This window comes from Rhinolophus sinicus, chromosome 14, assembly GCF_057876585.1.
Source record: "Rhinolophus sinicus isolate RSI-liver-muscle chromosome 14, RSI-T2T, whole genome shotgun sequence".
NCBI lineage: Eukaryota > Metazoa > Chordata > Mammalia > Chiroptera > Rhinolophidae > Rhinolophus > Rhinolophus sinicus.
In genome coordinates, this window is record NC_142514.1 from 64,151,977 (window position 1) to 64,166,471 (window position 14,495).

Sequence of the window (14,495 nt, forward strand, 5' to 3'; positions counted from 1 at the left end):
GCCTGTCCTCTGAGTACCTGCTACTTTTTCTGAAAGAAATTTAAAGTATCCTGCCCAGTAGTTATAATTTCAATTTCAATTGCTTTCTCTCCCCCCCTTCCTCCCTCCCTCTCTCTTTTACATATTGAGAATTGAAGCTCCCAACTAGTTAAATGATATAAAGTGACAAGTGATGAATAAAAAAAAATCCTTTAGAGCAGGGACTGGCAAACGATGGTCAGCAGGCCAAATCCAGCCTACTGACTGTTTTTGTAAATAAAGTCTTACTGGAACACAGTCATACCCTTTCATTTATGTATTGTCTATAGCTGCTTATGTGCTATAATGGCAGAGTTGACAACTGTGACCGCATGACCCACAAAGCCAAATATATTTACTTTGGCCATTTACAGAAAAAGTTGTCTAAGCCATGGTATCAACACCTAGCACACAGCAGGCACACAATATTTAAGCAAATCAGTACATTACTTACTAAAAAATTAAGACTGAATTCCTACTGTGGGAAAGTCGCTAATCAGCACTGCAGGAAATACAAAGATGAAGATGCCTAAGGCAGTCTTTATCATCATATGAGATACATTTTACTGGGAAAAATATAAGAGAGGATTGCAGTACGAAACATTTTTTGAGGCTCAAAGGATAAAAACTTTACATCCAGTTGCAGGGAAGAGGTAGGCTCCACTGTATACACTGATAAACAACAGTGTACTCAGGAGAATGGAGAGGAGAGAACATACAGAAAACTCATCATGGAGGCCAACCACATAAGACAAGGTGAAAAGTACAAAGTGCAAAATGGCTGCTCGAAGGTCTTACGCCTCTTTCTAGAAGAATGACAGCACCATAACAAGGAATGAGTATCAACATTTGTTGACAGGTTACTAGATGCTGGGGACACTGATCAGAGCTCATTTAATCCTCACTTGAAACAACACACACACACACACACACACACACACACACACACACACACACACACACAGTCAGGAAGAAATGGATGTGGGGTGATGAGACCTAGACATGATGAGCTTAAGATTTAATGAGATGTGTAAGTGAAGACAGCCTACAAACCAGGATCTGGAGGTAGGAAGAAAGGTTGAAAATATGTCTTGATTTAGGAGTCATTTGTACAGAAATAACAGTTGACAACATCGTAAATTAACAAGCTCCTGAAACTTCATTCTTCCAATATCCCCTTTATGTCAAGAAATGTAAACTAACATGACTGGGTATCTGCCTCCTTGTGGTGAGTGGTGAGTCAGTCACCTGATGGAAGGATAGCTAAAATTGAACTCAGAGTACTTCCCAGAAGTATAAGACATTTTTTGGCTGAAAGAAGCTGTCAGTTTTTAAAAAGTTAATGCATAATATAATCAACTATCAGTCATATAGGGAGCTTTTGTTTTAAACATATTTCCTCCTTTTGCTGGAGAAGTAATTTCTAAGATTAAAACAGTAACTCATATTCATTGAGGCAGTTCAGCAAGATGTTGACCAGAATGTTGCATGTCATAATACATGAATAATACATATTTACTGAGAATGATTTGCTATGTGCCAGGCACTGTGCTAAGTAGCTAATAGGCATTATCTCAAAGTAATCTTCATAACAATGCAATGTCCTTTCTGTCTTGATCCCCACTTTCAGATGGGAAAACAGAAACAGTAAGTTTTCAAGGTCTGTATCAAATTTATAACATTATTTTGATTTTATAGAAAATCTACTTTGACGTAGGTCTTTGAATAAAAGCAAAAGGTTATTTCGAATATCTCAATTTGGGTTAGATTTGAGAAGCAGTGATTTAATAAATTTAGTATTTGTAATGGTGAGACTTTTGGTCTACAAAGTCAGTCTGGAAACTTTTAAAATAAGGTATACTTCTCTACAGATTATGTATTCTGGAAAAACAATGCAACTATTTCTTACTGGAATATGATATAATTTCACTCTGAAGAGATCCGAATAATAAAGAATTAGTATGGAAAGGCCATTCTTTCTGAAAATAATGTTTCTGAAAATGATGCCACTTCTACATGAAACTCAACATGCCCTAAGCCTCTCTAGGACTTAGCTCAGTGTATCAGAAAAAAAGGTCCATGTCAGGAACCTCAGTCACCTTTGGTTCATGTCTCTTTTCCCCAATATAATAGAACTGTACCCTATTAATTCTTGTATAAACTCCAATTTTTATTTATATGTGGATTAAATGTGCTTAATTACTTCTGGGCTCTCTATTCTTTTCCATTGAGCTATGTGTCTGTTTTTATGCCCGTAACATACTGTTTTGATTACTGTAGACTTGTAGTATAGTTTGGTATCAGGTACCATACCTCGAATTTTGTTCTTTTTACTCAAGATTGCTGTGACTATTGGGGGTCTTTTATGGTTCCATATACATTTTAAGATTATTTGTTCTAGTTCTGTGAAAAATGCCACTGGTATTTTGATAGGGATTGCAGTGTATCTACGAATTGCTTTGGGTAGTGTGGACATTTCAATGATGTTAATTCTTCCTATCCATGACCACGGTACATGCTTCCATTTATTTGTATCTTCTTCAATTTCTTTCTTCAGTGTCTTATATGTTTCTGAGTACAGGTCTTTCACCTACTTGGTTATATTTATTTCCCAGGGTTTTTTTTTTTTTTTTGATGAAATTGTAAATGGGATTGTTTTCTTAATTTCTCTTTCTGATAGTTCATTATTGGTGTATAAAAATGCAACCAATTTCTGAATATTAATTTTGTATTGTGCCACTTTACTAAATTCATTTACCAATTCTAATAGATTTTTTTAGTGGAATCTTTGGGGTTTTATAGTGATATATGCTACCAGTCATCTGCAAACAATGACAGTTTTACTTCTTTCTTTCCAATTTGGATGACTTATATTTATTTTTCTTGTCTGACTGCTGTGGCTAGGACTTCCAATACTATGTTGAATAAAAATGGTGCAAGCGGGCATCCTTGTTTTATTCCTGATCTTAATGAGAATGCTTTTCCAATTGAGTATGTTAGCTGTAGGTTTGTCGTATATGGCCTTCATTATATTGAGGTATGTTCCCTCTATTCCCACCTTGCTGAGCATTTTTATCATCAATGCATACTGGGTTCTGTCAAATGCTTTTTCTTCCTCTATTGATATGATCACAGGATTTTTATCTTTCATTTTGTTTATGTGGTGTATCATGTTAATTGATTTGTGGACATTGAACCAAACTTCCATCCCAGGAATAAATCCCACTTGATCATGGAATATGATCTCTTTAATATATTGCTGACTTCGGTTTGCTAATGTTTTGTTGAGGATTTTTGCATCTATGGTCGTCATCTTTTTTTGGTAATGTCTTTGTTTGGTTTTGGAATCAGGGTACTGGTGGCCTTGTAGAATGAGCTTGAGAGCTTTCCTTCCTCTTGAATTTTCTAGAATAGTTTGAGAAGAATCAGTGTTGATTCTTTCAATGTTTGGTAAAATTCATCTGCAAAGCCATTGGATCCAGGACTTGTTTGTTGGAAACTTTTTGATTACTGATTCAATTTTGTTAGTGGCAATTGGTCAGTTCAAATTTTCTATTTCTTCTTGATTCAGTCTTTGAAGGTTGTATGTTTCTAGGACTTATCCATTTATTCCAGATTGTCCAATTTGTTGGCATATAACTGTTCATAATATTTTACATTTCTAGGGTGTCAATCGCCACTTCTCTTTCATTTCTGATTTTACTTATTTGGGTCCTCTCTCTTTTTTTCTTGATGAATCTGATAATAGGTTTACCATTTTGTTTATCTTTTCAAAGAGCCAGCTCTTGGTTTCATTGACCGTTTGTATTGTTTTTAAAGACTCTTTCATTTATTTCCTCTTTGATCTTTATTATTTCCTTCTTTCTACTCACTTTGGGCTTTGCTATTCTTTTTCTAGTTCCTTTAAGCATAACGTTAGATTATTTTATTTCATTTTTCTTGTTTCTTGAGGTAGGCCTGTATTGCTATGAATTGCCCTCTTAGGACTGTTTTCTCTGTCCCATAATTTTGGGTTGTTGTGTCTTCATTTTAATTTGTCTCAATATATCTTTTGATTTCTTCTTTGATCTTGTTGTTGACCCATTCATTATTTAGTAGCATATTTAGTCTCCATGTGTTTGTGTGTTTTTCAGTTTTCTTGTAATTGATTTCTAGTTTCATACGATTGTGGTCAGAGAAATTGCTTGATATTTCAATCTTCTCAAATTTATTGAGACTTGTTTTTTGGCCTCACATGTGGTCTATCTTGGAAAATGTTCCATATTCACTTGAAAAGAATGTACATTCTGCTTTGGGGTGAAATGTTTTGAAAATATCAACTAAATCCATCTGGTGTAGCGTGTTATTTAAAGTTGCTATTTTCTTGCTGGTTTTATATCTGGCAGATCTGTCCATTGGTCAATGGGGTGTTAAAGTCCCCTTTTGTATTACAGTTGATTTCTCCCTTTATGTTGGCCATGTTTGTTTTATATATTTAGGTGCTCCTATGCTGGGTGTATAAATATTTATAGGGGTTATATCCTCTTATTGGATTGATCCCTTTATCATTATGTAATGCCTCTCTTTGTCTCTTAATATAACCTTTGTTTTAAAGTCTATTTTGTCTGATATTAAGTATTGCTCCTCCAGGTTTTTTCTGTTTCCATTCACATGAAATATCTTTTTCAATCGCTTTACTTTCAGTCTCTGTGTGCATCTTTCCTACATCGTCATTTAATCTATGACAAAGAAGGCAAGAACATACAGTGGGGTAAAGACAGTTTAGTCAATAAATGGTGCTGGGAAAACTGGACAGATACATGCAAAAAACAGAAACTGGACCACCTTCTTATACTATATACAAGAATAAACTCAAATATATATTAAAGACTTACATATAAGACCCAAGCTATAAAACTCTTAGAAGAAAACATAAACAGTAAACTCTGACATTGCTCTTAGTGATATTTTTTCCTAATGTATCTCCATGGGCAAGGGAAACAAAAGAAAAAATAAACAAATGGTACTACATCTAGCTAACTTTTTTTTGTATAGCAAAGGAAATCATCAACAGAATGAAAAGCCAGCCTACTGAATGGGAGAAGATATTTGCCAATGATACATTTGATAAGGGGTTAATATCCAAAATTCATAAAGAACTCATACAACTCAACATCAAAAAACTCCCTAAACAATCCAATTAAAAAATTGGCAGACGACCTGAACAGATAATTCTCCAAAGAGGCATACAGATATGGAAAGATGTTCAACATCACTAATCATCAGAGAAATGCAAATTAAACCCATGAGATATCACCTCACACCTGTCAGGATGGCTATCACCAATAACTCAAAAAAACAAGTGTTGGAAAGAATGTGGAGAAAAGAGAACCCTCATACACTGTTGAGGATTGCAAATTGGTACAGTTACAATGGAAAATGGTTTGGAGGCTCCTCAAAAAAATTAAAATAGAACTACCTTATCACCTGGCAATTCCACTTCTGAGTATTTACTCAAAGAAATCCAAAACACTAATTCAAAAACATATATGCACCCCTATGTTCTTTGCAGCACTATTTACAATAGCCAAGATATGAAAGCAACCCAAGTGCCCATCAATAGATGATTAGATAAAGAACATGTGGTACATATATGCAGTGGACTAGGCCATAAAAAAGAATGAAATGTTACCATCTGCGACAACATGGCTGGGCCTACAGGGTATTATGCTAAGTGACATAAGTCAGACTGAGAAAGACAAATACCATATAATCTCACTTATATGTGGAATCTAAAGAATAAAGTAAACAAACAAACAAAACAAACAGACTTATAAATACAGAGAACAAATTGGTGGTTCCCAGAAGGGAGGGAGATGGGAGCTGGGTGGAAAAGGTGAAGGGATTAAGAAGTACAAATTAGTAGTTACAAAAGTCACGGGGATGTAAAGTACAGCATAGAGAATATAGTCAGTAATGTTGCAACAACTATGTATAATGCCAGGTGGGTACTGGACTAATTGAGGGAATCACTGCATAAATTATATAAATGTCTAACCACTATGCTGTACACCTGAAACTAATATTAAATAATATTGAATGCCAACTGTAATTGAGAAAAATAATTTTAAAAATAGATAAATGTGTTTAATTAATGGTTTCTGAGTGATTTTGGAAAGAATCAGCCCATAAAAGCTTAAACCACATCCTATCAAAACCAAGATCTTCTATAAAATCAAAGCAGCAAAGTAAACATGAAGAATAGAAAATGTATCTGTATTTCTTTATGAAAATAAATGATTCCATTAATAAATAAAAGTATAATAGAGACCTCAAATTTAATAGACTTGGGAATTACAATTGCGTGGACAGTATCAAAGCTGAGAGCATTTCAAATGCATCAGTCAATAATAACTTAAGTGAGCAGCAACACGATGGCTGCCTCCAATAGTGCTTGCGTCACCAATGTAGGCTTTTCTGCTTCAAAACCATTCATTTACTTTCTGAGAATAGAAAGCTGGTAAGAAATGATGTGGCAAGAGGGCAAGTGCGGCCTTGCGAACACAAGCACCTTATAAGACTTCTCCTCCACCCGGAATGTAAGCTCCACAGAGGCAGGAACGGTTTTCCTTCCTGATATCACCCCAATGTTTAGAACAGTACCTGGGCCATAGTGGGTACTCACCTAGGGTTTGGTGAATGACTACACAATTTCCCTTAAGAAGCCATATATTACCTTGTATAAGAAGACACAATTTCAAACCCTGTGTATTCTGGAAAGGAAACTCCCCAATTTTTTAAGGTTAGACATGTATTCATGACCACCTAAATCTAAAAATAAAAGTTGTATATGGCAAAGCTAAATCCTGGGAAACATTTAAGATTGCTCTAGCTGATTAAGTATATCATGAGATAGTTGTAAATAAACCCTCAAAGAATGGAAAACACAACCAGTGGAAATTGGCAACATCAAGTATTTGGTAAAGAAGAGACTTTACTCTGAAGTTACTGGAAAACTGTAAATCGTAGGATACATTTAAAATCAAATGTATCCTATAAGGAAACTACACGTTTCTGCCTTCAAAGCACTTTTCAGGAAATAATAAAACCCTCCTATTTAGCATGCTTATCTTAAATTAGAAACTTAACATTTTATAACCTATAATAATCTTACTTAGATGTTCTCTCAATGTACTTTCCTTTAACAGTACAACTGTAATTAAGTATACAATCAAATGTAAATGCTCATCCAAGCCTATCTATGAATGTGATATCTGGAGAACAGTGTGGTTTAAAAATATTTAATTAAAAAAAATCTATTTCTAAATGTACTCCCACAATATCTAATTTCATTATTAATGATAAGAAAATACTTGCATCACTGGCAAGTTTTGTAGAAATCAGGATAACTATATCTTGAGGGTAATTTAATCAGAAATGTAAGGGTGTACCTTACCCCAAGTTAGGTCCATCTTCAGGACCAAAAGGTACCTCAATTGGGGTTTCTGACATTATTGTCTTAAAGTGATGGCCATTGCTACTCAAAGTTAAATAGGGTGGCAATTTTTAAATCCCAAATTCCTGGACCTTCCGCTTCCTCTTTGGTGGTATTTTCATGTTACATTGAGTTCACGTAAACAACTCAAATGGGGAAATCTGAAGGCCAAGTTTTCTACATAGATAAGGTAAAGTCAAAGAACTTTTCACGTTACTTACTCTAGCTCAGGTTTAGTGTCACAACAACCAATTCTAGGTAGTCCTTAAAATTACCACCATTAATCTAGTATTCCCTCCCCTTTGGGGATAAAGAAGAGGCCCAACTTTGGTCCTCTTTGGTCCAAATTTGGGTTCCTCAAGAAGGAAGCTTATAAAATAAGAGAAAGTAAAGAACCTAAGGAAAATGAAGCACAGAGACGTGCCTAGAACTAGATCATCTGACCTTAATTTCAGAGCATTTCTCTGACCTTTTTTTGGTTCAGGTTTACCCTCTTTGGCTCTTTGTTAAAATAAAATATACCAATCTGATGGCTATCCTCCTGTGTTCTGGTCTTTATGGATCCTGACTTCTTACCATGCTACTGCATGCAATGGTATTCCCAACCACTCCCTCTGGGTCATGTCATGCGTTTCTGCCACACTCCTAAGAAAATCCTGGTCTGCTAGGACAAGTTGAGATCTCCATCCCCTTTGCCTCTTCATAAATTTATAGCACACATTTCCAAGTTACAATGAATGCTATCTGGGCCCAAGCAGTCTGTCCTATATTATAAACTTTAAAATACCCAGTATCTTGCATTTACCTTTTATCACATACAATTTTGGTTTCCTTGAATTTGGAAGACGAGGATATTTTGCCAAAGAGTCACATTTCTTCATTGGCCACAACCCAATTTGCCTTGACTTAAAATGGAAATGTAAAAAAATCTTCCCTTTCAGATAATGGGGGAAATAAAAATAGAAACAAAAAAGAAACAAAACAAACAAGAAAACTAACAAACCAAAAGCAAAACTTTTGCTTTTAGCAATTGTACCAAAATGATACAGGATGCTTTCCTTCACTTTTGTAAAGAAGTTTAATGATCTGGTTAGCAGATTAGGTAAATAAGGTGACCATAGTCAAGTCGATGCCCAACTCATCCAAATAAATATTTTTATTTAATCCTAGAAGAGCAATCTGGTATTTCAAATACATACTTATTAATTTAAAAAATAAAATAAATAATCCCATGCATGCAGCCATTAAAACAGTAGCCAGTGGCTACTATTTGTAATTATCCAAGGTCAGTTAAGCACATACAAAGGAAATGATGAGGCTATTAATTTTATTCTCCTACTGCATTTAAGAATAATAATTTCCTGAACCGAGATGTATCGTAGTTTTACTGTCTCCCTTCCAGTCCTTCCAGATCCATTTACATATTATCCCCACATCAGCAGCCTATGACAAGGAGTGGGCAAGTGCTCAGAATGGGGCTGAAGTGTTAGAATGGTTGGACATGTCAGAAGCCTGGGAGAGCACACGTTAGTTCCATGGCCTAGAGAAGTTGAAATGAGACAACTATCCAAAAAGCAATTTCACTTTTCATAAAAACCCAAATGACGTGTTCCCATAGCAGGCTTATGAGACTGAAGCCATAGTATACGCATCAAGTATGTACCACGGATATGACACATGAATAACATTTACAAAAACTAGACAAAATATGGTGCATGTTAAGAAAGGAACTAAATTTAGAAGAGGAAACAAAGAAAAAGAAGGAAGAATGAATTAATGATTGACCAGATATAAATTCCAAGGGAGCAATGTAAATTGTTTTGTTTGAACATCAATTATACAGAATTCACTTTAGGATGATTTTTGTTAAACAGAAAAAATACACTTTTTACATGAGTATTTCTCATTAGTTACATAAGTGATTACCAGTTTCAAAAATAACTGAATTTGGTTAATATACATGTTATAACTCTGGATAACTATCTTTGCAGAAACCACAGAATTTTCTATCCTTCTCTTATTTGGACCCCAAATCTTTTGGGGGAAGGAAGGGAGTTAAAGCATTAACTGTAAGTAAATATATTGAATTAATAGGTCTAGGGAAAGGACCATGTGATAGAAAATGTCAATTTTTCATCACTGAACCATGATCAATGACATAAAGCTGGGAATATCTGAGATATGTTGGTAAGAAAAGTGGTCAAGATTTGGTATTTAGATCCATTCTTAGCGATGAGACTTATGATCTTATGTATAGACCTTTTGTAAGAATCCATTTATCTGTAGTAGTAGCAGTAGTAACAATAATAGTAATAGTAGTAACAAAAGCATGCACTTACCATACACTAAATGAATCACTTTAATCTCTCATGATAATCTTATAACAAACTGGAACTGCCATACTAGGAAATTAAATTGCAGACAAGATCAACCAGATCTCGTCTAAATTGGGTCTAGTAGTTAAGTTAATTAAACAGTAGAAATGGGAAAAGCATTATAGGTCTTAAAAGATCAGTGTTTTGTAATTCTGAGTATGCTGCACATAACTGGCCCTTGAGCAGACTCCGCAGGGACTCTCAGAGATCATGTAGTGTAGAGTACTTCATCATTCCATTAATGAAGGAACAGAGCCCAGTGATGTTAAGAACTTTCTCAAATCACAGAGTTTGTTAGAACCTGCCTCCTTTTACATTTCTATGCAGTGTTTTTTCCACTGCAATATACGCAATGATCAGTTGGCCACATGAATTTCAGTTGTAGAGAGTATTTCTTGAAGTAAATTAAAATTCAACTTAGAAATCTTTTTAGTTGCACATGATGTTATTTAAAAATACTCTAACCAGGGCGGTTTTTCAACTGAATTTATCCTATAAGCATGATTATTTTAAAATTTTAATGTGAAAGTCATTTTTAAAAGCCTAGGCTTTGTTAATAGCCAGATAATTAGTATAATAACTAGTTACTTAAATTAATCAAGCTACTTAATTATATTGCAGAATTAAGAAATGGGAGGGAAGCAATTTTTACCTTACTAAATTTTGCTGCATGTGTTCAACCTTCATTAAAATTTGGACCCCGGTCTGAGAGCGAATGTAGGCTTTTAACCTGAAATAAAAATGTCACATTGAAGGAAGCAAAACTGATTTTTAATGTATGTCAAAATAGTTTCTATGGAAGACGAAGCATTTATGAGTAGCTAACAATACTTAAAATTCATCTACACAAGAATAGAAAAAGGGTTAAAGACATTTTCTCACCAACGATCTGAATTTTTAAAAATTACGTTTCTTATCTCTGTACAGCTAAATAAATGAAAAAAACACACACACTTATTTCAGTAAATTAGTCTTGTTATTTAATTTTATAATAAAATAAGACCAGGCCTTATGTTAATTTTTGTACCAAAAGACGCATTAGAGCTGATGGTCTTATTGTCGGGAAAACAGTAAACTGGATTATCAGTAATTAGAAAGAAACTCAGCTATTCCACCTGTTTGTGTGTGACATAGATATGATTCAGTCTGGGCACTACCTTTTATCAAAAGTAGATGATGATATTTACTAATAACTAGAATTGGATCAGACATTCTAGAATCCATTCAGTATAAATTTTAAACACCAGGTTATTCTGGAACCAAACCAAGCATTCATATCCCAAGCAGGTACCATCTGGTGAAAGAAAGTCAACTGGGTTCCCGCCCAGAAACACTAATAAATCATACTCTAATAAGTTTCCCTTTTTAAGCACTGCCTACTACATGGCTAGGCCCTGTACTAGGAACTTTATATGTGCTATTTTTTAAAGCTTCATAACAACCCTATCTAGTAGATATTATCAATCTCATTTTAATAATGGAAAAAAATTAAGGCCCAGAACTTAAGTAACTTGCTGTTGATCATATAGCTAATAAGGGACAGAGGTAGCCATTCTAACCTAGACATTCATTACTGACTCTTTCCACTATGCTATGTTAATCATTTTTGTCCATGCTGTATTTCTGGACAGGAGACAGAGTATATCTTACCCAGTTTTATGAACACTTGGCTGAAACAGGATTTCCTGTCATTCACAGTTATTTGGAAACTCCTAAGTTCCAGTTTTTCATTCAACTTAAAAGGCCTTTTTAGTTTAAGGGTTAAGAGTGCAGATTCTATTAAAAAAAATATATATGTAGTTACGAGATGTAAAGTATAGCATAGGAAATATAGTCAGTGATACTGTAATGGCCATGTACAGTGTCAGATGTACAGACTTGTTGGGTGTGTAATGTTGTAATGTCTAATCATTATGTTGTTTTGTACACCTGAAACTAAAAAAAAAAAAAAAAGAGTGCAGACTCTGACTCCAGACTGCCTGGGTTTGAATATCAGCTTCCCTGTTTATTAGCCATATGAAGTCACCTAACCACTTTAAGGCTCAGTTTTCCCTCCTGCAAAATGGATATAACAGCAGTAATCTACCTTAATGGGTTACTGTGAGGATTCAATGAATGAATACATTTATTATTATCTGCTTCAAAGAGTGTCTGGGACACAGTAAAGAGTAAGTATTAACTACTGTTATTACTATCCAAAAGCATAATCTCTCACTGACAAAGCCTTGAGTAAAAGCTAAGGAAACGGGACAGAAAGTAAATGGCACTGACACATCACATTCTAATAAAGTCATGACTTTACATAACAATTATGCACATAACAAATACCTCAAACTTTTTAAAAAATTTTAGAAAGTTACAAGATTTTAAGAACATACCTTTGACGAATTACAGGATCAGACTTTTCAGGATCAATGTAAGGTCTTAGGATTTCATTAATAGTTTTATCATCTGGTACTCTTCCCAACAAAAACAAAAACAAAACATATTATTATTATTTTCTACTAGAGGTGTTAATTTAGAATTCCTAAATCTTGTGGCTTGTTTAAATAACTGAACACAGACTGTCTTTTTATTTTATTTTTGGCAATATATACTGTCCTGTTAAGCAAAACTTATGCAGGAAAATAGCTAAAAAAGACTTCCTGGACACACTCAGCAAAGTCTTAAAAATCAATATTTTGAGAAGCTCCCTATAAATCAATTACAAAAACATGAAGCCTCTTTTAACACATACCTGTGCTCAAAGATGAAAAGAAAGAAGTCAGGAAGAAATATATTTGAAAGTTGCTGAAATAAAAAAATCTGAAAAAAGGTTTCAGATTATGCTAATTTCAGTGCATGTTCAAGTTTATTCATTCTAAATCATAAGACCAGGTTAAAAACTTGATACTACTTTCCCTGGAAACAATTTTATGTTTTTCCAACTTGCCTATATGTATGCACATAGTTTTAAACTATAAAGTTGTAAAAACAAAATTAAGACACTGCTTTGAACTAGTAACTTTCCTTAGTCATTTATTCATATTCATATATTGTGCTATATAGCCCTATCTGTAAAATGGAAGTCCTTTCGCTGTGTTTAGACTGGTTTGCACCTTCAAATAAAGTTTTTCATTAAAATCCATGTGACCATTTCAAAGAGAAGACATGTATACATAATGTAGATATGTGTTAAATATATTACTTAAAAAGCAACTTTAAAATTTTCCTAACTCAAGGAAGCAAATAGTACACAACTATCAAAAATTTTAAATGACACTTGAAAATGTTCATAATATGAAAACAGTAGGATAAAAGCTGTTTATGCAAATTAATTTCAACTATGAGTATACAATGTACATATCTGAAATAATATATTTTCTGAGGGACATGCTATGATGTTAATAGTAGTATACTCTGCAGCGTAGAATTTTGGGTGATTTTTCACTTCATATATAACCACCCTGCTTAAGAAATCAACAGTTTTCAGCCATTTTAATTCTCCTTGCATCTCTCCTTAATGGCTGCTCCCCCTGCTAAAGTAAACACCATCATGATTTCCCTTAGAGTTCTACCACCTCTGTAGGTATTCCTAAAAAGTATACTTTTTTTTCATATTTTCAAACAGAATCATACTCTATGTATTCTTCCTTAAGTTGCTTTTCTCACTCAACCTTGTTTCTAAGATTCACCCCTGTTGATGTGTGCAGCTGTATGTCATTCATTTTCAGTGGTGTTTAGTATTTCATTATAGCGACATAGCACAACTTAGTTATCCATGCTATTATTGACATACATTTACTGATATCACATTTAAGTTAACAATTTATTTTAAATACAGAGACATAATAAAAAAAAGTAAGTTCATAATAGACAGTGGTGATATGTACCTTTTTTCTATGTATACAGCTTGACTCTGAGGAAACTGGAGCTTTACATGCCAACAAAACTGTTGTTTTCTAAGAGAGAAAATAATCACATGAGGATCAAGGTAGAAATAAAGTTTGAACACAAATCAAACTTCCTAAATTTTGTTTTCAGATAATAATTCTAAAAGTACTCATAGATTTTAACGTACTTTTTCTACTAGGAGCTATTGCCTTTTCTAGGATTTTAGAGGGCATGTTTTTCAAACAACATACTTGCAAGAGATTTTAAAAACAAAAACAAATGTAAATGAAGCAGTTCTGAATTCCAAGGACTTGACATTCCGGTATTAGAAGGCAATTTCTTGTAGTTCAGGGGCTTTTGACATCAGTGTGCTGCTACTTGAAGTTTACAAATAAATTTCCTCATGACTAAAAACAATGAGCTGATGTCTATGCCTGACTAGTCTGGAAATGAGGTGAATGAAGTATTGTCCGGTCAAGACCAGCTGGCTGCAGATACACTTTTGAGCCATGAGTACGTGCATTCAGCAGCAAAACAGCAGACAACAAATTGGTTGCTAAGCAGAATGCATTCTAAGCTACAGTCCCTCTGCTTTCTGGTCTGAATTTTGGTTTGATACAGGATGGACAGTAGCAATTCACTAAAAGTCTGATTTTAGAAAAATGAGCATATGTTCTGTTTTATATATCTAAATTTGGTGACACTAGTTACCATTACTTTTTAAAAATGTTTAATGCTCAAATATTGAATACATT

The 14,495-nt window shown here is 34.1% G+C and overlaps 1 protein-coding gene across 1 annotated transcript in view; it reads right to left on the minus strand.

The window, feature by feature from the left end:
- Window positions 1–14,495, minus strand: part of ZNHIT6 (zinc finger HIT-type containing 6) — a 60,100-nt gene that overhangs the window by 15,814 nt on the left and 29,791 nt on the right. The window contains exons 6-8 of the mRNA XM_074335080.2: window positions 13,740–13,808; window positions 12,246–12,326; window positions 10,520–10,597 (exon numbers count right to left, since the gene is read on the minus strand). Of these exons, the coding sequence (XP_074191181.2) occupies window positions 10,520–10,597; window positions 12,246–12,326; window positions 13,740–13,808 (228 nt within the window). The remainder of the gene's footprint in view (window positions 1–10,519; window positions 10,598–12,245; window positions 12,327–13,739; window positions 13,809–14,495) is intronic.